Below are 27,681 nucleotides of genomic sequence, written 5' to 3'. Positions count from 1 at the left end.
GTAAGTTTCAAAGCCATACTTGTAATACTTCTGAAATAAAGTGGGGTGGTACGAAAAACTTAACCAAGGTGTGACGCCAACGCCGACGCCGGGGCGAGTAGGATAGCTCCCCTTTTCATAGAAAAGTCGAGCTAAAAACTTGGGAACAAAACAAAATAAAATCTTTTGAATGAGAATAAAATCTCATAATGATAAACAAACAAATAAGAATAAAGTATTATACCATCAACAGGAGCACCATTTATGAACCACTGTATGTCTGGTTTTGGAATACCGTCTGCTTTACACTCAAATATGGCCGTCTCTTCTACACCAACATCCACCTTACGTGGCTGAGCTTTCCATTCCGGTTTTGCTGTAAAACAAAATGCATTACCGGTAATTAAGAAATAGGAATTTGTCTTCTTAGACAACACTGAGAATGTATATACAAATTTTCTTGATATGAGGAATATACAAATTATATTTTTACTTGTAACTACTCACCTGGAATAGACATGTGTCCTTTAAGACATGAATGCTCACACATCCCACTGTTTTATGATTCTACAGACAGACAAGGTGACAGCCATACAAAGGGACGGACTAGGGCAAAATCTATATCCCACCCCATTTCCCCAGCAGTGGGGGCATCAGAAGTCACTGATGTTACTGTTTAATCAGATTTAATAAATTCTATCCAAATGAATTTATATTGTACATGTTGCTGGATTTTATTAAGACAACTTGACAATGTTAAGGTCATAATGATGACTTTCCAGCAATACTGGGCTGTGTTTCATAGAATGTCCTATTTTTTAGTCTGAAATCAGTCTTAAGACCAAAACTGAGACAATTTTGTGTTTCAAAGAAAATGTCCTAACTTATGACTCCTATGTTATGACTTTTTTATTTTCTGTATAGCAATGCTGATGAGCATAATTATACATATGATTGCAAACTTTTCTTAGGAGAATAATTAAAATAATTTAAAGTTAGTCCTAAAGTTGGTTTATGTCCTAGAACTTAGGATACACTTAGGAATTACACTAGGGATTTACTATGAAGTGCAGCCCTGGTTGTCCTGGAAGGCACCTGGTATGTATTCATTCATTATTCTCAACAATGAGGGGTATAAGATTCCAATTCAGCAACCACAAGCAATTAGCTGCAGTGCCCCCTACACCCCTTCTTTATTTCAAAATGCACTTGTACTGCTATGGAAATGGAACAAACTTTTGTAATTGTAAGTTCATTATATTCAGTACCACAATATTTAAACTGTGTGACATGTGAGAAGTAGGGATATCTAAGCAATATACAGGGGACAAAGGTGTTTTCTCTTTCAAGGCACATTATGTCTCAGAAACAATTTCTTTTCTTTCTTTAAAAAGGACAAATTTTACTTTATAACATGTAAATAATGGTTTTAGAGCATGTTAAATACTTATTATCTGAAGAAAGTAGCGCTGAATGTGAAATTATTTGTCATAAAAGTAGCAATATTTAACAAAGTGGTATTTTAAATTCCAAACAAAGTACATAATCACCACAGCTGTACTACTTGCCAAGAAACAAACAATGGGTCAAGTAATTGGCCAATGAGTGACTTTTTGAACAGGACACCAACTTTTGATATCACTTACATGCCAAGAAACAAACAATGTGTCAAGTAATTGGCCAATGAGTGACTTTTTGAACAGGACACCAACTTTTGATATCACTTACATGCCAAGAAACAAACAATGTGTCAAGTAATTGGCCAATGAGTGACTTTTTGAACAGGACACCAACTTTTGATATCACTTACATTCTACTGTTAAACTGAAGCGATGTGTTACTGGACTTAACAGTAGATTGTTTTCTCCCCTGCATTCATATACTCCCGAGTCATCAACTGACACATTTTTTATCGTTAACTTTTGGTTTTTTCTGATCATTCGACTGCTGTCTATTTTGCCTCCTGACTTTCTCACCCATTTGATATGTGGGGTAGGGCTGAAAATATGGAAGGTAACTTTTAAGAGATTAGCCCCGTCATGACAAAACCAATGTAATGCGTTTGCAACTAGCATGGATCCAGACCAGCCTGCGCATCCGCGCAGTCTGATCAGGATCCATGCTGTTCTATATCAGTTTTGCTACTTGCTATAGGGTTTGTAAGCGAACAGCATGGATTCTGATCAGACTGCGTGGACGCGCAGGCTGGTCTTGATCCATGCTGGTCGCAAACACATTGATGTTGGTTTTGTCATGACGCGGCTCATATGTTTTGACATATAGGTTGAATAAGAAATTTTTTTAATAATGCCTTAATGATGGTACATTTATATCTATACCGCATAATGACCATTTCAACATATTTAACATTTTTTTAACACGTGACAATGATGGTCATGAATTTTTAATAACATAATAAATTATTATAAACATACAATTTTATCAAGGAAAAATGAAAAAAACTAAATTATCAAATGATAGTTTTTAAACAAGCAAGCCTCCAGATTCATGTTTAATCTTTTTTCAAAACTTAAAATCTGTTCTAATTCAGGTAAATAAAACTGTCCATGCCTTCTGATCATTGTTTGCGCTGGTTGCCATTCATTTGGTACTAATTTTGAAGTGTCCCTAATAATGATGAATGGTTTTGTCCAGATTGAAACATGGACAAGTCTATTTAAGATAATGAGGGTGGTAAGGGTTAAAACATGACAGTTAATAGATACATACTTGCCGGAGAAGATACAGATAAACGTAACTGATTTCCCCTTTATTCCTATGACATCATCATTTGAATGATAAACCAACTCGGCACCAAATACGTTATTTTTACCTGTAAACATGAACAATATTATAACTTATACAGGCAAACTTTCGCAAATTATTAAGAATAACGTGAAAGGCTTTTACTTCCTTTTTTTTGAATTATTCATGTAAACTATTTATATAAATATATCTTGAGTTAAAGAGGTATAAGATAAATGTATATAAAAAATTGTTATTTTGGAAACACAAATCATAAACAGCTTGTATTAAGTCTTCAGTAAAATATAACATCCAAGTTCCACCTTACAATACATTTTGTATCATAGTTTGGAGACCTTTTTGTTGAAAATGTGTCAGTTAAATCATATACATGCATTTAGAATGGTAAGAGTCTGTTAAGACAATGCTTATGCAACAACAGCTGACCTGACTTTCTACCTGCAAACAGTGCCACTTGTTTTTAAAGACTGAACTCTTAAGCTATTCAACAACAAAGAAATAAAATCTTATTTTCAGAAACTTACCACTATCATCCACTTTTATTTTAGTGAAAGCGCCCTCTATGTACATGTTAAGTTCTTTCAACTGAATCTCACATGTGTACTCTTCACCAAAATTTTCATCTGACTTTTGAACATTTGCAAAGTAAAGATTTCCTGAAGAAAAAAGCAACATTTTTTGTGAAATGTTTTGGGGCGGGGGGAATGAATGTTCAGGTAAGTCACAGTGAATCTGTTATGGTCTTGTGGTAACTTTCAAGCTTTATCTGGAAGAGGAATTTCCATTTGAATTGTGCGGGCACTATTGACCTAATGCTTTTACACACATTTTTAATTTGTTACACAAAGATAAATTAAAAAAAAAAACTTAATTGTTTTGGATTTGAATTTGTACCTGCTAGCAGACAAAAGAAAATAATACATTTTTAATTTTGACCTAATGCATTTACAAACATTTTTAATTTGTTACACAAAGTTGGAAAAGAAAAACTCCTGATGTGTGTGGTTTTGACAGAAGACATTTAAAACACAATGCTTTAAACCACTAAGTGAACAATGCAGGTGTTAAATTTATAGAATTAAACATAAATGTGCACTTACTTATGCATGTAATTGCAAACAAGCTAGCTGTATTACATCCTAATATCATAAATATGAAAAAAAAAATCTTTTACTGAATTAAGGGGACCCACATGTTTTAAGCCAATTTAATTTTAGTGAATTATATTTCACACCAAACTTCAATAAGTTTATACAGGTGTAACCATACCTTTGTCATCTTGTGAAATTCTGTCACTAAAATCCATGTAATTTTTTCCTTGGCCTTCGTCAGAATATTGTACCCATCGTATGATACCCGGCGGGTTGTTCTCTGGTGGGTTACATTCAAGCTTTAACGGTTCAGCAGCAATTACTTTTTGTGTAAAGGTTTTTGCATCTTCGGTGAACGATCTTTTCGTAGCTTTCAAAAAATGGATCTTTTTGGACTTGGAAACACCGTAGGGATTTCTTGCAATGCACTGATATATCCCCTCGTCTTGGTCTTGGAGTTCCATGATCGTTATGGTTCCTTCATCGGATGACACAATCTTAGATGTGTTTGTTGTATTAGATATGTACTTAGGATCTTTTAAATTAATCACATTACCATTTCTGGTCCAATTGTACCTGAAATTATAAATAACAGAATGTGATTGTAGATTAACATTCCTGTAAAAATATTCTTCTTGCAATATTCAAGTTTACAATTCAAGCTGGGATAAAAAAAATGGAGACTATCTTACTTACAAAATTGGAGAATTTTTAATTTAAACGAAAAATTTCAAACAAAATAAGAATAAATATTTTAAAAGTAACTAAAACTTAAGATAAAAAAAACCAAATCAACTTAAGTTGGGAAATAAGAATTATTTATTTTACAGTTTGCCTATACATGTAATCTTAAGCATGATTTGTTGATTCTGAAAAAAAATTTCATTTAACTATCCAATAGCAAAGCTTCTGTTAAACATTGCACAGTAGAGAAAATCTATTGCAATCTTATTCTTAAAAGGAAAGTCATGAATATCTTTATGTACAATACAGTCCAATCTGCCATTAAATTTAAATGTACATCTATTTCGATCACTTAATTTCATATGCACAGTACCCTCTTCTTCTTTTTTTTACTACTGTTCATGTACACTCCTCCCTCTGGTTACAATCTGGACTTAAATAGTTACTTACAAGATGATAAATGTCACTGCTTTTAGCACAAAAAAAATATATTAATCAATTCTTGAATTTTAAATGTCTGTTGCTAAATAAGATAAGTGTAAAAGCAAGCAAAAATCATAAAAGCGCAATTCAGTTTTAGTATGAGAATAAGGACTGAAACAGAAATATGGGCCGCGTCACAACGCAACCAACATAGTGTGTTTGCGACCAGCATGGATCCAGACCAGCCTGCGCATCAGCACAGTCTGATCAGGATCCATGCTGTTCGCTTACCAACTCTATTACAAGTAGAGAAACTGATAGCGAACAGCATGGATCCTGATCAGACTGCCAGGATGCTCAGGCTGGACTGGATCCATGCTGGTCGCAAATGCACTTTGTTGGTTTTGTCGTGACGCGGCTCATATCAAAGCTGCCAAATGTGTAGCTTTCCTGGCCATAAGATATATTAGTACATAAACCCACAAAATCTATAGTCTATTTCTAGCAAGTTAGGATATAAAAAACACTGAAAGAAAGACGGTTATGCTGTAAAAGAGAGATTTTGTTAGATAAACACTGGAAAGATTTAGTAGTATGACCATTATATGTTAGTGGTTGATCACGACAGCTTAGGGTACCCTTTTTGTTTTATGACTGTTTGAAAAATTTAAAAGTTGCTATTTTGAAATAAGGTTACTTTATACGATACGATACTGGGAATATGAATTTAAAAACATTAATGTGTGCCAATGGTAACGAAAAACCAGCCTTAATGGTAGGTGCTGTGTTGCAGTTGTTAAAAAGTTGCCCTGTGTTTTATATGAAGATTTAGTGTAGATCCAAAACAAGTAGAAAATAAATTTCAGTAAACAAAACCAGTTGTAATGTGTTGTTTTTCTTCCATTTCCGATTTGCTGAACTTTTTAGGTTTTTCAGGATCATTTATAATTTTTCCAAAACTTTTAGTGTTGAAAATTGAGTGATGGTTATAAGCAGGTGCCGGGATGTGTGAGAGATGTTATGTTGAACTTTCATTGTTTCTCAAAAACAAACTCAATCAATTCAAGCTTATAATACTTACTAATTAATTGAAAATTGAAATGCTCTAGAAACATCTCCTCTGCAAGATTTTTTTCTTCTTTCCTCATAAAAAACTGTGCTCTGAATTGTGGGCGTTGCATATTATGTTTCATTGCGAACTATGTGTTATATAATATAACAAACCTACATACCTGATAGGTTGTTTAAAATTTACATCAATCAATTAAGTTCTCAAACTTATGTACATGTATAAAAAGTACTTTATAATGATTGGCAGTTTCAAATTTGAAATTAACCAATGAATAAAACTTATGGTAAGAGACTGGTTTCAAGTCTCATTTAATCAATACTAAATAATATAAATTTACTTGTAGATCTTTTTTTTAGGTAATACGACTGTTCTCTGTTATCAAAAGAATTTAAAAATACTTCTTGCAAACTATCTTAAATATCAACAGACTTTCTGCTTTACCACAAATAATTTGTGTGGCACAATACCAGTTTAAGTTTTATGCAATAGCAATTAATACCAGTTTAAATTTTATATTATAGACATGATTTTTTTATATAAATTTTCATTTTAACAACAGTGCTATATTCTTTGTTCAAACAGTCATAAAATAATGATCTGATTCACATTTGAAAAGCAATATCAAAATATAATTCAATTCAATGGTGAGTCTACAGCTATCTACAAGTCCTCCACAACTGTGAAGGCTGGCCTAGCTTATATAAATCCTGGTGAGTCTATATGAGCCGCGTCATGACAAAACCAACATAATGGGTTTGCGACCAGCATTGATCCAGACCAGCCTGCGCATCCGCGCAGTCTGATCAGGATCCATGCTGTTTGCTTACAAACCCTATAACAAGTAGAGAAACTGATAGCGAACAGCATGGATCCTGATCAGACATGCTGGTCGCAAATGCACTTTGTTAGTTTTGTCATGACGCGGCCCATATGTCTATATGGCAACTTGAGTGAATCAGACCAACAGGGTACCCTAGCCTGGTTTATGAGATGTCATCAAATATTCTAGCACCAAGACTAGCTAGAGATACATTAGTTTGACACTCCATTTATAATAAATTTGAGTACTTGGAATTTGGAATTTTCAGCGTTTTGCCGTTTTTGGTCCACTCAAATCTGTAAAAGAAATTGGCATAATACAAGACATAATATAAATACATATATACAAATGAAAAGGCTATGGGTGCATTGTTAAAAACAGCAATCTTCATGACATTTTTTTTCTCAGACTTTTTGAAGTTCATTTGTTTTTGTTAAAGACAACAACAAGGAGAATAACTATTGCCAACCATCTTTCATTTGGCCATGTAGCATGCTATCATATGTACATTACTAAGTTGATATTTTATCATCTTTTGCCAAATGCATGTAAAAAGTCATATAAGTCAATCATATATATAGGAATGTTGCAAAGCTAAATTAAAGCTGTTCTTTACAGTACATCCATAATTCTGAAAAAGACAAACTGGTAATAACATATTGAGATTACATGTATATATCAAAACATGCCATTTGTACAGAAATACATTGTGATGATGCAGCTTTCATCAGAAATGGATCAGAAACTCCCAAGGATAGAGAAATTATGTGCAAAGAGATGTTATTGCAAAAAGACAGAAAATTATTGTTCCCATAAATATTGCTACCATATAGGGTAAGCGAATAAAAAAAACCCAAACATTTATAACTTTCATAAGCTGGTTTTTGAAAGGGTGAAATAACTGACAAATACTGGAGAATATACGATTATAAGCATTGTTATAATATCATTATCCAAGGATAGAGTACAGCTAATATGTGAGCAGGGCAAAGAGTGGTCAAGTAATATTTATTATGCCTACAAATCAAATGGCTGCAAGTTTGACCCAACCCAACCACACAGAGACACACTATTCCAACTAAAATTGTTGTTAACAAGTTTGATCCCTCCCTCCATTATTCCAAATAAAATCATTAACAAGTTTTTCCAATGGGGTACTCTGTAACGATGTAAAAAATAAGAATTTCAATATCAAATGAATAGACAAGTCATTATTGATGGTAGCTTTTTAACTTGATTTCTGCAAGTCTCTTGCAAGATGTCCCTATTTTATTCAAGTGAATCTACCAAAAATAAATTTCTCTAGGAGTGCATCTTTCAACCATGAATTATAGTACCTTCAGTGGGTACCACGTCCCAGCCGATATCATGGTAATCATAACATATAACTATTCATAGAAAACATCACATATAAACATTGCAGACTGACTTATAAATGTTCAAGTCTTTGATCAATGATTTACACATTGTTTGGCACAATTACTTTTAAGTACAGATACAACAGTCGATATAGTAAAATTAGTCAGTGAAAGTAAGTCCTTACAAATTTAGGAAATGTTAACCACTGCTTTTATGACCCAAGGGCAACAACAACCTTAAACATTGTTAAAGATGCTAAAAAAAAACCCGGGACCTTGTAGAAAAAGACTGACAGTTTATAGCAGTAATAAAGCTGGAAAGCAAATTCTTCAAAGATTATTTGGGAATGACCTTGAAAATCCACAAATTTAAGATCACTACAAATATGTCATATCACAAATAGTGTGTCACATCTATATCAATGTTACAATATTTATAATTAAAAAAAATCACTTCTAATTCAATTCTAGAAATAATGGTATTTACAAATCTAAAGAAATAATGATTTACACTAAAACTGTAAAATTATAATTTACATTTAAATTTTAAATGCAAAATAAAAAATTAATGTTGCAATCGCAAACAGAAACAAGAAAGTCATGTAGAGCTGAAGTTGCTCACCAGAATAAACCTGCCATTATCCATAATTCACGCAGATATATTTATCAGTTTTTGAAAATAAAACATTAGCATGTAGTGCATTTAAGGGCCAAGAGCACTTTTGCAAGACCAAATTTCCATAAAGGTCATTTAAAGTGTGCTAAATCTTAAGTTTGGGAGGATCCATTCATAGGGTCTTAAGGGCTTTTCCATTTTTAGAGCTTGTGGTCCCTAAAATAAGCCTTAGTCTGTTTAAAAATGACTATATTTAAGCATGGACGATCTCAGGATGTTACATTATGAAGTTTGATAATCATCCTTAATTTGAGCCACATCACGACAAAACCAACATAATGGGTTTGCATCCAACGGATGCTCAGGTCTGGATCCATGCTGGTCGCAAACCCATTATGTTGGTTTTGTCGTGATGTGGCTCATTTGTTTCATTTGAGTTGTTTAGGGAGTTCTCTAAGTCCAGCTTTGGTGGATTCAAAAATGGGAATAACTATTGATATCAAATGAGGACAAGGTAATTAATGTCACATGGAAAGTTTTAATAATTTTGATTATTTGTTTTTTTACACAGATTTTTAACACATTTCAGGTTATATGTCGATCGTCGGTCCAATGAACCATTGTTTTTCTTGAGAACTAAACCAGTAATTACTTATTTTTCTACATGTGACGTATGACACATCCCACATGATTTCTGAATTAGCTATGACAGACAAATGACAAGTAGATTTAATATCCACGATCAATTGTCTAGGAAAACTTTTGCAGCACCCAACAATCAAACCAGCAACCTCTAGATTACAAATCTGATTCTCTCCCTATTGAGTTAAAGGGGACAGACTAAAATAGGACAATCCATACAGGCAATTTCACCTGGAAATTCTTTAATTTCTTCAGTTATCATTGACAGTCAATCAATTCTACTGCCTGACCCGAAATGACAGGAATATTTTACCCTTTACAAAAGTTTGACATTAAAGTGAACTGAACATGATTCAACTTATAAAATACAACAAAATTAACATAATTAAATTATAAATACCCTCTAAAATTTGTGCAACATCAAGTTAAAAGGACCACCTTACAATGGGCAATTTTTTGGGGGGCAAATTTTCTTTGAATGTCATTATTAGAACTTCATCATAATGGGATATCTCACCATCTATTTCACTTAAAAATTACCAATTTGGGAATACAAATAGTGAAAAAAAACCAGATGTTACTTTTTTTCTTTCTCAAAATAACACTTGAGAAATCAAATTAATATTAATATGTATTAACAAAAAGAGATTGATGTCAAAATGGTCTTTTTGTATCGTCAATACAGCACTATTTAGTAACAAACAGGATAAAGATGGTCCCTTTTCCCAAATTTACAACAGTACATATCCATGGTCACTTACTTGATAGTAGCGTTTCCTGTAGCTATACAAGGGAATACATGAGGTTTAGAACCATCAGGATCGAAGAATATTACATCCTTGTCACTTTCTCCCGCTATAATAATGGTTGGTGGTTGAGTAACTAAAGAGAAGAACAAAACTTTATTTATATAATAATTATGAACAGCATACAAGTCAAATTTTTAGAAAAAAAAATTACCTTAAAGGCTCATTATGCCTCAAAATGCTATCATTTTATTTTCTAAAAGCATTTTATTTTTTGTCTGTTGTTACAATTTCACTATAATTGATTCATTTAATATGAAAATGTATACCAATAGTATTCATATACCTACTGTTATAATGCCATGATAAATTTATTTTTTATAGAGACTGAGGCTATGAAAGATTTCAGCAAAATCAGCATGTAATGCAGAATGAAAGCAACATTATAATAACCCTTTCATCAGACCAAAAGATCTTATCTGAAATTCAACAAATGAGGGTTTTTTCCAAGCTAAACACATGTTATGAGCACTGTTACAGCTTCATGGAACACTACAATTCACAAAAGAATAACCTGTCAACCTGTTGAACTAATTTTCTGAGCTGAACTGTAAAAATTTGTTTGAACCCCCTATTTTTTGGCGGTGACTACTTTTGTATATAATTAAATTAACATTTAACTTAAGGTTTTATGTTGGCGATGTGAATAAGATAATGTTTAATTAAATGAACTACTTTTTGAAATAATGCTAATTCAATGAACACATTTGGCAAAAAATTGCTAATACAATGCATTTTACTTTTAAAAGTAATTCACCACAAGTCTTATTCAATCTCTAGCATAATTATAACTTTTTCTTCAAGGCTGAAAATTACTGAGATATGAGAAAAATATCCAAGTTATGATAGAAACATTTACCTCTTGGTGGTTGGTCCACAGACAATACACACTGTACTGTCAGTATGACTAGGAAAATAAGAATACTGTATGGCCTCATGGCGGTGACTTTGCTATAAACTACCCTAATGCAGGAATGAATGTCTGTAAAAGTTGAAAGCCACTACATGGCTTTACTTCACAATTGCTTCTTGGTGATTCCCTGAAAATGGAATAAAGATTGGTTAGATGTAATGTAAAATTTCGCATGTTCAATAATGACATGAAAAATAAATATTGGTAAATAGCACTATGCATATTTTAAACCATATCCTAAACAAAACGAAAAAAAAACCAATAGTTCATCTTGCATATGCATATAGCTGTAAAATTTCTTCATATTAATTCTGCAAACAATCTGAACATCTTTACTTGCTAGGAGCACACCATCTAAACATATTTACTTGCTTAGTCTTAGGAACAGCTTTACTGGCTTGGAACAGTTTTTCTTGCTAGGAACAGCTTTACTTGCTAGGAACAGCTTTACATAATGTACCTACTAGGAACAGTTTTACTTGCTAGGAACAGTTTTACTTGCTAGATACAGTTTTATTTGCTAAGAACATTTTTACTAGCCAGGAACAGCCATTGAACACTGTTTTTACTGGCCAGGAATTATTGCCAGTATTATACACTGACATCCAACCATATCAATATTCCAAAAGAACACAATCATGGTGAATATGATCAGATTATTTAACTACACAAGCATCTATGCACCTTGATCAATCTCAGTATTCTGTAACATCAATAATTAAATGCTTAATATCATAAATTCCTACACAAACTGGTAGATTATACATGGTGGATAGTCTCTTGACATTTCAATTCTATAAACGGTACCAAAACAGATTGATTTTACATTGCCAATGACACACTCTCGCTCTCAAATAGATATAATTGAATTATTGTAAGGTTTGATGTGATTCATGGCCATCTTAGATTCTGTTCAGTCTTATAATTAACTTCTGGTTAGCTAATGCAAACTTTAATGCAATAACAAGGGGAACTATTGTACATAGCACTTATATCATAAAGAAAGCTTTCAGGAAAAAAGAAATATATGCTGCAAATCACAGATGCTCTTTATAACATGCTTATTTTCTGAAAGAGTCTTAATTAGATTTAGGAATATTCATAAAAGGCCATAGGCTAGCAAAAACGTTGTATATTATCTAAGAATTTCCCACAGAAATTTAAAATAAATGGTAAACAGAGAACTTCTATTTAGACTGAAATGCTAAAAGCAGATTTATTTTATTGACTGTTTGATTTTAAACAAGACAAATACATCATAAAAACTAGCAGATTTTAGAACATTAAAGAGACTGAATGGCTTCAATACACTTTATGGATTAATTTATTATTATCTGTTTTAAAGCTCTTGAGGAAACTAGTCATTTAGCTTCAAAAGACTAATTTTGGAAAGAAAAACAAACAGGAACATGGATGAAGATTATGCTAACTGAAAAGTCAAACACTTAGACAACACAGGTATAGGAAACTATCATTAGATATTAAACTCATGAAAATCTTACATGTATTTCAACTGTATCCTGTGAAAATTTTAATCAAAGATGCTTTAAATTAAAGGCTTAGCAGGATTTTGCTTTTGTTACATATGTTTTAGGCATAAAAACTTTTTTTGGAAAGTATTTTTTTATATCATAAAACATACATGGCACAATCAGCTTCTATATAACTTCATACAATTGTATTTCAAATAAGTTTATATACATTAGAACACTGTGAGAACTACGAGGAATTATAAAGAAAGGCTCTTTTGAGGGTATTTACAATCAAGGCATTTACAATGGGGTATCCTAAATACTTATGGTATCGGCCACCACAAGTCATCCTCAATACCAAGTAACAATTTGCTACAGCCTTACTTCTCGCCTTCTTGCCAACAGGATTTGAACATTTTATAACACAGACTGACAAGACCTAAGAGATATTACACCTATAAGCTCTGAGATTTCCTTACAATCAAGCATTAAAAAATAAGTAAATTCAAACTAAACACTATTCAATGAGATACAATCATTCAAAGACAAAAGCAAGATCATATATTTCAACGACAGCAACTGAATCCACCCATGTGACCAGTGCAGACCAGGCTCATCTGTGCTGTCTGATCATGGTCTGCACTGGTTGTTATTCAGTCAGTGCACATTTTTGAATTTTTTCCATAAAAATAATAAATTAATTTAACCAGATTGAACGATGGACTCTTCCAATTATGATATTTAGTTTTGCAAGGTAAATGATGACATGCAACTCGACTGACCCCTACGACACAAATCAAACAAATGTTTATCTCTACGGCTGAAAAACAAATCATATCTGCTTGTGTATAAGGAAGAACTGTAAGATCAATGCCTTCAGTTCTGTCTGTATCATTAAGAAAGTCTCCACCAATTATTGATCATTCTCCTATTTTATACATGTGAGCTATTCTGGGAAGCATTTTTACTTTTATTTCCTGGTGATGTATTTATTTTCACTAGGACAGACTGTAATTAGCCCTTTACCTTGCTGCACTGGAAGTGATGCATAAAGACTTTGCAGCCAGTTACAGAGCCAAGCCCGTCTGCCTCTGTAATAAGTAAGTAACAACATAATGTAATCAGGCTCTAATAAACACTACTGGCATTTTCATCTTAATATCCCCAAAGTCGATAATGGACAGTTCCAAAAATGGAAGCTGGAAGAATCTATTTAAGAATTTAAGCAGGTTTAGGGGGTAAAATTTTTTTCTTTCCATTTACTTAAATCAGATCACATTGTCAATTGACATGAAATTGGAATCAGGTGTTTTCAGAGCTGTGATTTTTTTTTATTCCAGTTTAATGTCAATTCTTCTGACTTATGACAAAAAAGGTTTCCTTAAAGATTTCAACCATATAGTATCAACTAATCAATACAAAAATTGCTAGAGTTGAAATGTGCTGAATTTTGTTTTTGTACTTAATATTAGATTTCTAAAAAATATCTGAGTTTTAAGTTTCAGGTTCAAACCACATTGTTTGTGACAAATGACTTTAACATAGTAAGGTAAGTCACTGGGGTTTCAAACGAAGTTGGGGCCACTTTTGGAATCACACTCTCTTAGAAATGTAACTAAAAGAAGCTATCTGCTAAAAAAAGCTATATTAGAGATACCATTTTATCAATTGTTAGGTTTTTAGGTTATATTTGTATTTCTTTATATGCCAATTATCCTATTTCCATTTTGGAAGATAACTTCCCGGCTACAGATTGTCCATGGACAGCCTTAAAATGACCATGGATATCCATGGATATCCATGGAAAGAGCATGGAAATACATGGATAAGTCAAGTGAATGGACAGTGTCCATACTAACAACATGGATAACATGGACGATGTCCATGAATTACATGGACAGCGTCCAGGGAATATAAAAATGTTCATGGACATAGTACAAAAAAACTATGTCTAATGTGGACATTGTCCATGGTCAACTTCATTGCTCATACTTAGAAATTTTTATCAAAAGTGATTGGATGGATATGCAAAAAAAATCTAAGTGCCAAAACATGAAAAATGTTTAAAAAAATCATAACTGCCATTCTTCAAAAAATTATATGTTAATATTGGGTATCAAATTAATCAGCATGAAAAGAAGAAATCAAATATAGTAAGATCAAGTAGATTTTTTTTTTTTTTTTTTTTTTTTTTAAATTCCAAACTTCAGTTAAATGATAATATAGAAAAATATACTGTACCCTTATGCATACCATTTCAATTATATAAAAAGATAATCTAGTCTAACTACTTGTAGACTTGTTTAGGTTTGTTTGTTTCTGTTTTTGTTGTTCATTATCATATATTACCCTAATAAAGTTAGAAAAATAAATGCACAATTTAATAGAAACAATTTAAATTTAAGAACAAATGTAATTGTTATGCACTTATATTTATTTATTAATTGATGATAAATTAATAATTATTATGTATCTCTATTGAAGTATATATAATTTATATATTCATCCTGTGTAGATGTAACTTATGTATAGTGATTAATTTCTGGAACATTCAAATTAGCATCAGCCACAATGTAAATATTTATGACCCCTCAAGTGGAACCTGCTGTTTTCATAACTACCAATGTTAAACTCACCTATCTGATATAAGAGAATAGAAAGAGGTAAAGCAGGTTTACAACATACTATATTACACTGTAGCTCCCAAGTAACTTAATACCCTTGCAGAACAAATCACAGGTCAGAACACTCCTTCCAGGCGGGTCATTTGAACAGGAGCATTGAAAGATAATGTTTATTAGTGCCTTAATATACTGCTTAAAAGTTATAACTTGAAATATTATGTTGGAGCATTGGAAATTAGACCAAATGAGTTTAAACTGGACAAATTTACAAGAGTTTTCTGGAAATATGAACTTTTAAACATGTGTATTTCATGATTCAGTTAAAATGGAGGGAACTACATGTATATAACCATTTCTAACAGTAAGTACAAATGTATTTTTATTTTTTAACACTTATTATTTTAGTTTTTTCAAACTTTCTTTGCAAGTATACACTGTTTCAGTTATTGTATTTCTACATACATGTAACTTTTCAATATAAATAGTTAAGGAAATCTTTTTCATTTTTAAATAATGGCGGGAAATTTTAAATCAGAGATTACAATTTTACATTCAAAATATTGGTGATTGATCAAGCAATGAATTTCCAAATTCACATTTAATAAAATTCATAATATGCCTTAATTGTAATTTCTTGTTACTCATGTACATATGTTTATTTTTTCAACATATTAGGTTGCAAACTTTCAAGTCTTGGAGTCACATGAGATGTTTCAACTCAAAGGATGTCAGATGAGGGAAAAGTGATAAATGTACTGTTGAATACAGAATGCTTACAAAACCATCCTGGTAATAATTTAGTTTGTTTTGTTGAAAAAAGTCGAAGTAACATGTTTTCATATAAATGCATGTTATTTTCCAAAGTCTGAACAAAATGTTGTTCTTCATGTTTTATACATATATTATTGTTATACTGACTCCACTGAACAAATCTCAAACTTTCAGTGGTAATTAAGTACTTGTGAAGGATTGAGTAATTTAAACTGCCATAACATAAAAGTTGTCATTATATAAATATAGGAAAAGCAGGGAAATAATTGACACAAGTTTATCATAATGTTGATTTTGACCAAAAAATGAATCATTTTCATCAAAGCATGGTGTTTACTTGATAACTCTGTGCTGATATTCTGCAAAAATCATTTAATTGAAAGTTTTCCATCTTAACTTTTTTTACCCTTTCATGTTTTTTATCAATCATGTTTTAACAATACTAATTATGTTGTAAAGGGCAACCTCGTTAATCATTAATACAAATGGTGTTATGTTATGAATTAAGCTCAAAAATGCTACAAATGATGTCAGTACTAAAATTGATAACAAAGAATCCAAAAGAACTGAAAATGCCAATATTACATTTCAGGACCAACTGCAGAGCAAGGTTATTGGCATAACCACCTACAGTAAGATGGCCATTGTTCTATTCCGCTTTTTGTATAAAGAGGAGGAATATGCCGGAAAATCATTGACAGGGAAAGCATCCAAAAGTGGCGAAAAAAGGCCACCTGTTGACCAAGAAAAAGTGACAGGAATTTACGGTCAGTGTTTCTTTTTTCTTTTTGTTTTTTGGTTATTTAAATTTCATTGAAAGTTTTTGAATTTCATTGGAAGTTTTTAACAGTTTAACAATTATTCAAGGGTTAAGTATATTACATTGATTTGTCAAGTCAATATTTATATAATTTGTTATGTTCTTTACAGATATCATCAAAAGGAATTTTCCGCATGTCACACCAGTGATGGTCAGGGAAAAGCTGCGTGACATTGTCAAGCCATCTCGTGCCAACAAAACAGTGAAACAATAAATATGTGTACAAAATAAACTGTGGCCGTTTTAGCCATTCAGAACAATATAAATGAGAACATTTGAGAACTTGTTTTACTTCATATATGGTGTAAATAAATCTTTAATGTGTCATAATTTTACAGCCTTGTCAATTCAAAATCATTGTTACACTAGTGCAACTCCCAAGTGAAAAAGATTATGTGGGACCTTTTTTTACAGACTTTTAAACAGGTATCTCAACACAAGTGTGATATCATGGACATTGACCATGGATGTCATAAAAGATTCCTCAAAATTGGTTTTGAACATTGATAGAATGGACATTGTCCATAGAAAGAATGGACATTGTCCATGGAAAGAATGGACATTGTCCATGGTAAGAATGGACATTGTCCATTGTAAGAATGGACATTGTCCATGGACATCATGGACATTGTCCATGGGTATCATGGACAATGGACATGGAAAGCATGGACATGGATAGCATGGACACTGTCCAGGGATATAAAGAATTGTCCATGGACAAGTGTTTCAATACTCCATGGACACTGTCCATGCTTATATCCATGGAAATCCATGGACATTCTGTAGCCGGGTGTAGGGAAATCAGGATGGAAAATTTTGGCAAATTGGTCAGCCAACAATATGACCTTTAATGATAAAAGCATTTAAAATTGTTCATTACATAAAATACAACTGCAAAATTTCCTCCATTACCACATTATCAAATTTCAACGTCAATATCATATACAGAACATGTAGACTAAAAAAATTTGGAGAAACCATTATGTCTGAAAGCTTTTCTGTGAAAACAACTTCACGAACTGCATATTAAGTTATCTGTTCTGAATATTCAATACATAATTCTGCAGAACAGCATTGGAGAAAATAGGTTATAAAGCACATGTAAAAATCAATCATATTGCATGGCCTACAGGTTTATCACTGGTTCACACAATGTTATCCACTTGTTGGTCCAGGTCTATAATTATCGATCAGAATTCTGCAAAAGATATGTTACAATGTCCATAGACTACAATTTACAAATGCCACATTATCTTATCTAATCTTCCCTCATATGCTGCCGCCCACCCCGGCAAAGCACTTAGACTGTCTGCCAATTGTTCATTTCAAGATATTAAAGTTTCTCAAGCCAACTTTTATGAAAATATGGGCAGACAAACTGATTTAGAGACTAAAAGTATCTTCAAGTGAAAAACTAAGGAAATTTAAGCTAGCATAGCTGAGGCCTTGGCAGGCACAAGGCACTTACATTTAATCCAAAAAAAAAATTACATGAAACATGTTAAAATAACTTAAAGTAACCCTTATCTGTTTTGAAATGTGGTAAAAATGTGGTGATGAAAATACTAAATAATTCAGCTTAACTTTGATTGTATTTTGTAAAGTTTTCTTGTTCGTCATACATTCTTAAACTGATAATATTCATTTATTTTTCTTTATCAAGATGAAAATTTTGGTCAGCCAACAGTAAGACAAACTGCACGACCATACACTGCTGCCTGCTGGCAAAGGAAAGTTACTTTTGGTTCCAGCATATAAAGGAATATAACTATGAAGTGCTTTTCCTTGGAAAGAGCAAGAGCTGACCCAATTATCCAATGGTATAGTTCTGTCAATGACAAAGACAAGTTTTTTTGCTTTTTGGCTCCCAGCCCATGCGGTTCTGTCTGACTACAAATTAAGGGGTTGTGATTTAATTTAAGTCAAAGGCCACCTACCTCAACCAAAATTACTGACGAATCTTTGGACTTTAGAGACCGAGATCCTATGTAATAATGGTTTATTCTCCTGGAATGGAGTACATCTCTTGGACAAGATTAAAAAAATATATAAAAATTTCTAACAGTCTTCTAGAGTGATTTGCCCATATCTATTAGTTACAAGTGGCAGCTATCATTAAATATATATCATATATTTGGAAGAACAACAAGTATTTGACTCAAGGTTAACTCTATTTAATTTAGACTATTATATAAAATTTTGTGCATGATTCCATCAAGTTTTCACTTTTATTTTACATTTCAATTAAGTTAATGTTTCAAGATTTGATCATTTCACCATATAACTTCATAAAATAGAAATGAACAGAGGAATGTTGCATGTATTATTACATCTTTACTCATCTTTTCTTTTAAAAGCAGCAAATCTTCCTATCACAGTAAGCAGTAAAATGTGCCACTTCTCCTTAAGTCAATCTTATAGATTTCAATTTGGCTAATGTTTTTTAAGTAAAAGATTTTGAAATCAATCTTGGCATTAATTGCGATAATGCTCCAATAAAACTTCAGTGAGATACTGATAATGATTTGTTCAGATTAAGATAAGATTTGTCAAGAATGGCAAAATATGCCAGTGGGCTAGGATGAAAGGGAGGTAACTTGTTAAATACCATAACATTTGTCATGAGCAATATGCTGTAACAGGTTAATATTTTTAATTTAACCCATTACAGTGTGTGTGTGTATTTTCCCAAAGGGGGGAGTCCTCCAGAAGAGTATTAGACATTTCATATTTTGGAGGATAGTGCAATTACAGATACAGAAAGAAGCCCCAATTCCAGAAGCTTTCCCTGATTCTTTAACATGCGAAATGTTTAAGCACTTATACATGGGACCACGATTTAAAGTCTCATCCAATAGACTGATTAGCAATTTTAGTTGGCCAGCGTGAGAATCGAACCCACAATGTCAAGATTACATTAAGTCATGCGCTCCAACCCATTACAGTGCACTAAGGTGACGATATATATATATGCCGGTGGGCTACAGAAAAGGGGAGGTAACTTTTGAGATTAGAATATATTGAAAATTAAATGGTATTTAATATGCCAGTGGGCTAGAGAAAAGGGGAGGTAACTTTTGAGATTTAGAGTATGTTGAATATTAAATGGTATTTAATATGCTGGTGGGCTGAGGTGATGAGGAATTAACTTCTAAGATTCTGATAGGATACACCAAGATTGGGTATTATTATACTATGAAAGGAAATGGGTATTTGACAGTAATATGTGCTTCAAAGATTTCTGTAACAGTTGATCATGCTGCTATCTGGGTAAAACGGTTATCTTTCTTATCCAATCTCTATGCCTAATGTTTGAGGAAATTATCCTGGACTCTTTTTATTCTGGATACTGAAATTTCTAGTGTTTTATGTTTGTTCTTTATCTTATCAACTAATAAAACTGCCAACTTGTGTTATTTATTCTAATAACAATATGGTCATATTGACCTGTTATTTTCTATTATTTTTCTTCAAATTTCTCAAGTCTTCTAATTTAGACTATGGTCTGGAATATTTCAAAATGACAGCTTTCTTGTACATACTTTACACAAGAATAAAATGTATGTTAAGGCTGAAGTCAAACTGTATTGTTTTATAAGAAAAGTGAGGAAATAATGAATGGTCATTTCTATCATAAATGAAAATGTTATACAGAAAATGACTGCATAATTATAATCTATTAGTCACAGGCCATTTTGGATAAAAACTTACTGTCTATTAATTCTAACACGACTCGCATTTTTCCCTATTGAACATAGAAGAACCGAAAGTGTGTGTTATTATGCAACAGTCTCAGTCACTGTTTGACGTTCTATATTTAGACATGTGACGTAATCATTATACATTGTACATGTGACGTAACCACTCTAAAATCCGACGCGCTAACAATAAGTACGAAAACAAATCAGGTGCAATTTTGCTTAATAGCAGGTACGGCAGCATTTATTTGTTTATGTCGTGTTAGAATCGAAATAATATATCCAAATCGGTGATTTTATCGCTGCATGGATAACATCACTGTTTGTCGTTCGGATGCGCATCATTATATCACTCGGGCTACGCCCTCGTGATATAATTCCTCGCATCCAAACTCCAAACAGTGATGTTATTGAGCGATAAAATCAGTTTGGGATATATTATTTCTTAAATATATGAACCCATTCACTAGAGCCTGCTTTCTAAAACAAAATAATATCATCTTGAATGAATAATTTACTATAGTATGTACTAAAATACATTTCGTAATGAATACCAGATTGCAACAAAATACAGAAAAACTGAATCCCTAAAGACTTAGTGATTTATCTTGACTGGTTTTCCATATTATACAATTAATGCAAATAAACCAGTCTAACAAATCATCCTTAACTATAATATAATATACCGCAAAAACTTCCGGACTGGTTCAGTAAATGATATAATAATCAACATTTTCTATTGATAAAGTTATAGTCCAGTCTCTTATATCTATAGAATGATCCATATGGGACAACGGAATACTGATCTGTCCATATGGGGAAAACAACTGTTATAGTATTGACTTTTTCTAAACAATGGCAGGGACTTTTTGTTATATAATTAAAGAAACTAACTAATTAAGAACAGAAATATAATATCTGTTTTCTAAATAATTGATCATCCCGCTGAATGGTACACTATTATACAATATCACAGAGAAAATGGGGGAAAAAATACTATTGTAATACATTATTACGTGTAATTACGGAAATGAGGCGAAATGTACCCTTTTTATGGAAACTGTATCATTACAGCTCTAGGGTATAAAAACGCAAGGAAATGCCGGATCCTATGAAATGAACCAGAAATGAGATTTTATTCCATCTCTCCCAGCTGATAAGTCCTTTTTTATTGATTAGGATAACATTGCAAAACCATTTTTTATCATAGCTTATTTGCAAATGACTTTAGCTCTTTGCACAAGAGTTTCCATAACCTTTTAAAAGGTAGAAACTGAGGACTGCGAAGATAAAATAACTGACTCGAAGTGAAAATTTATAACATTGATCCCCCCACCCCCCATGGAACTTTTTGACAGGAGGTGGCACCGAAATAATACAACATTTCTCAAACTTTAAGAAGAGTTAGGGGGCATTTTTTTACCATTTGAGGCTTCAAAAAGGGGGAGGAGTTAAAAGAGATGTATGTTTATGAGGTTGATTAAATGATTAAATTGATTAAATGTCAATACATTAAAGTTGATTAAAAGTCAGTACCTCTTTCAACAGTTTGAGGAAGAATTCTGAGAGATTAGTTCATTAATTCAAGGTCATTATAAAAGACAACATGATATGAAACAATTTTCAAGAAGGGCTTAAACATTCAGAATATACATGTAGATGCAGTGAATCCTACAGAAGAATGACACTCTATAGAAAATGTATGTAAGACCTATCATAACCAAAAGATGGTAAATGTCAAAAAGAAAAAGAGGAGAAAAACAGCAATGGAAATTACAATTCATTGCCATGGCAAAAATTTATATTTGGAACAATCAATAGATATAAAATGAAATGAACTACAGAGGACAATAAAAATACTGGGAAAAAGCTAATATACAATTAACAATACAAGATACACAGACAAATATATTTTGTAAGATAGAGCTCAGGCAATTAAAAAAATGGGGGCATTCAGTAAAAACACATAACACATTAAAAAGTCTTTTCAAGGCATATGAATGTTTTTTTCAATTGAAGAAAAACTTATTTCTAAAACCCCAGAATACAGACAATGGTTTCCGGAGATTTCCAATTTGTACTCAATTTCAACAAATTTCTTGGCCTTCCAACAGTTTGATTAAATAACTGCAGTATCAAATGGTCTTGGAGTGAGAAATTCCATCAAGACTGACTATATTTAATCAATATTTCGCTGACCCAAGATGACCTCTTGCATGTCGTGCTGCTAGCACTGACCACCACGGAAATAGGGAGAATTAATGAGTCTGGCTTAAGTCTCTGGACAATGAGGACAGTGTCCGTAACTTGTTGAGGCGTGTGCCGGCAATAAATGGAAGTCAAAGCAAGATTTACATAATGATCTTAAGGGAATTTATGTCTTTAACATTCCTCTCTAATGTATAGAGATTTTCTACATATGGTGTTCAATTATTTAAGACAGAGTTTTGCTACATCTACATTGACATGTTTGAACTATCTTTGTTTGCAATCAATACACCATCACAGTCTTTGATTGTACCATTAAGTTACATGACAGATTAACTTGTTTGATGTACAACAAAAGATATATATGATAAGCATTTGTCAGTGTTTACAACAAGGTACAACTTTAGAAATTATGGCTATATTTTGATGTTTCAAGTTTCTAATTGTGACTAACTTTACATGCCAATAAAACTTTTGCCAACCAGTAACAGACCAGATCACATAATAAAAGTTCACAGAAGGAGATACAGACTGTTACATTACCTCAATCAGTCTTGTTTTGCAAGCCTTGCTTTTATCAGAAATGAAATCAAATGAACTTCTTCTACTGTCGGACTTTTAGTGCTTCTTTGAAATTGAATGACATAATCATGTTGTATTTGTTCTTAGTGCTCGCAAATTGTTTTAAGCCAATCACCGACGAGGATTTTTCAAATTTTCAGGTTACAAATCTTAATAGAACAGATTTTATATAAACTGGACGTTTTATATTATAAAACGCAAGTGGGCGGAGCTAAGTTTCGAAGAGCGCTAAAGTGAAATATACGCATGTGCAGAGATCTTGAAGTTTACTCCTACTAATCAATATTTATGCATCATGTTTTTCCGTACACGCACGTGTATATCGTCACTACCGCATAGAATTAAAAAAAGAGGTTCATTGAAATAAAAACAGGGAAAATAACAGTAAAAATGGGTTTTTACCTACGGAACCAGTATCATTTTATAATTTCCAAATAAAAAGTTCACTTATTCCAACAAAGTATGTATGTAATATTTCTTACTTTTTATGTAAATATTACAGCCCGTGCCGCTGCAAAACCGAAAGTAGGGTGCTTTTATTAATTTTACATTTATTTTTAACAATATACTGCCATTTGTCCGTATATGATATGTATATGAACATAATTAATATGTATGATGCATATATAATCAAGCTACAGGTTCATTTCAGCCCGAAAAATATGTCAAGGTGACGGGCGAGGCAAGACATGTCGACTTTTTGTAGCTTATTGTGAAGTTGCAGTACATGAAAATTGGGCACATAAATAAAACATTCTAGTGTTCCGTGGTATACATCTTTTCTACATGTCATACCTCCTTTCCTTATTACAATAAATTTTTACTGCATTGTTATCCATCGCTGGTTTGTTTTTAGCAGAGAATGGCCTGTGTATGTTCAAAGAGGGTACCGTTTGAGAATATTTCGCAAAGAGGGTACCGATATGGATATGCACCGTGATATTGTCTGATTTACCTAGACAGAATGCGGGAATAAGCTATGCAAAACACGTGACCTGAAAATGTGTACCGCTACCCCTTCCAAATATGGTTATACACATTAAGGCTATCATGTGACGTCACGCAGTGTGTTGGGCGGAAAAAAATGGGCGGAGCACTAAGCCGGTTAGAGTGCATATTGGATGTTCTTCGTAAATAAGAAAGCTACAGTTGCTTCGCAAGCTCCGCTCCTTTTTAGCTTTCTTATTTACGAAGAACACCCAATATGCACTCTAACCTATACATAGCCATCATTGTAATCAATGGTCAAGGTAATTATTGTAAAAGCACAAAGTAATCGATGTAAAAGGTCAATGTAAAATATTGATGTAAAAGGTCTAGGTAATCCATGAAAAAGGTCAAGGTTATCTAAATAAAAAGTCAAGGAGATCATTATAAAAGTCAAGGAGATCATTATAAAAGGTCAAGGTAATCAATGTAAAAGCTCAAGGTTAAATCAATGTTAAAGGTCAAGGGAAACAATGTAAAGGGTCAAGGTAATAATTGTTCAAGGGCAAGACATAAAATGTAAGAGGTCTAAGAAGTAATCTATCTTGGTTTGCAAAAGGTTAACAAGATCATTGTAAAACTGTTCAAGGAAATGTAACCGGTCAAGATAAACACTTAAAAAGGTCAAGGTAATATATCATGAATATATGTAAGGTCGAAATAGTCATTGTTAAAGGTCAAGGTAATCTATGTGAAAGTTAAAGGTATTTTTCAATGTAAAAGGTCAAGTTTGTCATTGTATAAGGTCAAGATAATTTATGTATAAAGTCAAGGTAACAGTCACGAGTCATTTGTAAAGGTCAAGGTAATCTAGGTAAAAGTTCAAGGAATTTTTCAATGTAAAAGGTCAAGTAAGTCATTGTAAAAGGTCAAGATAATTTATGTATAAAGCCAAGGTAACAGTCACCAGTCATTTGTAAAGGTCAAGGTAATCTAGGTAAAAGTTCAAGGTATTTTTCAATGTAAAAGGTCAAGGTTGTCATTGTAAAAGGTCCATTTATTAATCATTATTTGTAAGGAAAGATTTGTAAAAGGTCAAAAGGAACATGGAACAAGGACAAGATCATTTTCATAGTCTGTCAAGGTCAAAATCATCAAAAACTCTTACTACGTACTATACATTTCACTGTAAATTGTCAATTATAATTAATTATATACTTATGCAAAACATCAAGGTAACAATCATATTAAGAAAAGTCAAGGTCATTGTACAGGTTCAAGATTTGCATAAATATCATACTTGATATTGTGCCTGACTTAAACCTAGAACTATTCATAGAACTGGGTTTAAATTATAATAACTGGTATTTGCTTGATTTATAATACTTGATTACTCGTTTTCATTTGATTTGATATGTAAATAGTCTAATCATCAATTTAAATATTGTTTTGAATAAAACATAAAAAAAATCTTGACAATACAATTAATTATTATATCCTGTCTTTTGGTCAAAAACTTATTTGATAATTCAAATTATATTTGGTGACATCTCATTAAAACATGCTAACGAGCTCCTTTAAATAAACAATTATGTGCTGTCACCCTAAGTACTATATCAAATCCTGGTAAATTCATTCTAAAACCTACCTTTTCTTGATTTTTCCAAATAACTTAAAAATCCAAAATCTTGTTAGAATATGTTCCTGTAAAAAAAATCCTACGCAAAAATTTTAACAGCCACAAAATAATTTCCACTGCCTTTTAGAGTGTGTCAGTTTCAGGTCTATTTTCCCATTAAAAATATGTAATTTCCACTTAAGTAATGTTTCACATGAAATACTAATGTGTATTCACAAGTTGTTCTGGGACATGACTACTACTGGAATCTCTTCCAATCACAGCCTCCATGTTGGTTCTGTCGATCAATAATGGATCAATGCTACATTATCCTATATACAGGCAGCAAAATTCTTAAAAGTCTACCAAGCATCTCAGAGACTAGGAGCACATTGTCTGAGTCACATAGAAGATTGGTAAATTTAATTGAGATGCCACCTAGAGATATGAGTTGTTAGGGTCTTTAAAACACAATTGGTTTCTGCTTTTTTCTCTGTTGTTATGAGGAAAAGAAATCTATTATAGAAGAAAATTGGTAAAATAAATCCATCGCTTCTGGTGTTTATGGGACGACAGATAAAATAATATGGTGTAAAAGGTGCTTAAAACAGATTACTTCTAGATCATCACCAAACATTCCTGAATTATAAACCAAATATGTCCAAAAGAATTGAATATATAGATAATAGGATGGAAAATCCGATTTAATCAAAATATTAATATATATATATAAATATATATATATACATATAATGTAATATATAGAGATAGACTTTGAGCAACATTTAGTTACATGTACTTTTATTTATACCAATATAATTGGATAGAATTTTTAAGTAATATTCTTTGATAATGCAGTCTGTTCTACATGGTTAAATCAAAGCATAATGATCGAATCTACAAAGTGTCCAAGATTAACAACAAGTTGTATGGAATCAACCTAGTACATTATCTCAAATTCTCAGAGAATATGTTATTAACTAGCATAATAATAACTGTTAACAATAAGAAAGTGACGTTAAGATATTATTTGTGGCTATTTGTCTTCACAGAGTTGTAACAATGTCATATTTTGCCAAGATGACTCACAAGTCTTAAACAGCTCATAGTTATTCTGTAGTTACTTTTTTCTCAATAAGAATTTTGTAACTTGAGAAAATTTGCCTGGAGGAAATATCAAACCTTCAACCATAAAATGAGCATTATTATGTTTTTTTACTTTAATAATTATATTTTTACATTAAATTTCTGTACATGTGATGGATTAATAAAATGAGGGGTTTCATTACCAGAAGACTATTGTTTTAGTTTAAGTTTACTAGAAATAAATATTTCACTTTTGTCTCCTTGTAAATCTACAAAGATAATACTGCTTATTTTAGTGAGCATTGGTACCAATTTGTTTAATGATGTTGACAATTAATTGTGTTAATTTATATAAACAGCCTTATTAAGTTCTCCATAAATGAATACAATATATATTTTTAAATAATATGTTTTTTTTATGTTTATGGGGTGTCTGTGGCTGAGGGGTTTTAAGGTCTTTGACTTCAAACCACTTGCCCTTCAACACTGTGGGTTCGAATCCCGACTTTGGATTCTTTCATGCGAGGAAGATATTCAGCCAGCTTACGGAACATCGGTGGTTCTACTCAGGTGCCTGTTCGTGCCTGAAATAATGCACGGAAGGGCACCTGAGGTCTTCCTCCATCAGTAAAAACTGGAAACCTTTACTGTGTCGGTGTGACGTAAAACCCAATCAAACAAACAAAAATAATAAAGTTACAATCA

At 32.2% G+C, this 27,681-nt stretch overlaps 1 protein-coding gene and 1 long non-coding RNA gene across 7 annotated transcripts in view; one reads left to right on the top strand and one right to left on the bottom strand.

The window, feature by feature from the left end:
• Positions 1-26,158, bottom strand: part of LOC132727562 (neuroglian-like) — a 46,705-nt gene extending 20,547 nt beyond the window's left edge. For 5 of the 6 annotated variants that reach the window (XR_009625373.1, XR_009625375.1, XR_009625377.1 and 2 more), the window contains exons 1-9: positions 25,921-26,158; positions 11,117-11,297; positions 10,213-10,333; positions 7,084-7,131; positions 4,015-4,412; positions 3,270-3,401; positions 2,710-2,812; positions 1,790-1,977; positions 224-355 (exon numbers count right to left, since the gene is read on the bottom strand). Coding sequence is in view for 2 of the 6 variants with exons in the window: in XM_060713111.1 (XP_060569094.1) it covers positions 224-355; positions 1,790-1,977; positions 2,710-2,812; positions 3,270-3,401; positions 4,015-4,412; positions 7,084-7,131; positions 10,213-10,333; positions 11,117-11,195 (1,201 nt within the window). In the remaining 4 variants the exon portion in view is untranslated. The remainder of the gene's footprint in view (positions 1-223; positions 356-1,789; positions 1,978-2,709; positions 2,813-3,269; positions 3,402-4,014; positions 4,413-7,083; positions 7,132-10,212; positions 10,334-11,116; positions 11,298-25,920) is intronic. The other variant, XM_060713133.1, reaches the window with a different exon arrangement.
• Positions 15,024-17,646, top strand: LOC132727554 (uncharacterized). The gene is made up of 3 exons (XR_009625368.1): positions 15,024-16,055; positions 16,630-16,804; positions 16,968-17,646. It is a non-coding gene; the product is annotated as an uncharacterized LOC132727554 (long non-coding RNA).
• Positions 26,159-27,681: the final 1,523 nt, after the last annotated feature.

This window comes from Ruditapes philippinarum, unplaced genomic scaffold (genome assembly GCF_026571515.1).
Source record: "Ruditapes philippinarum isolate M1 unplaced genomic scaffold, ASM2657151v2 ctg2694_1_1_1_1, whole genome shotgun sequence".
NCBI lineage: Eukaryota > Metazoa > Mollusca > Bivalvia > Venerida > Veneridae > Ruditapes > Ruditapes philippinarum.
This window is presented reverse-complemented; position numbering and strand designations above follow the sequence as displayed.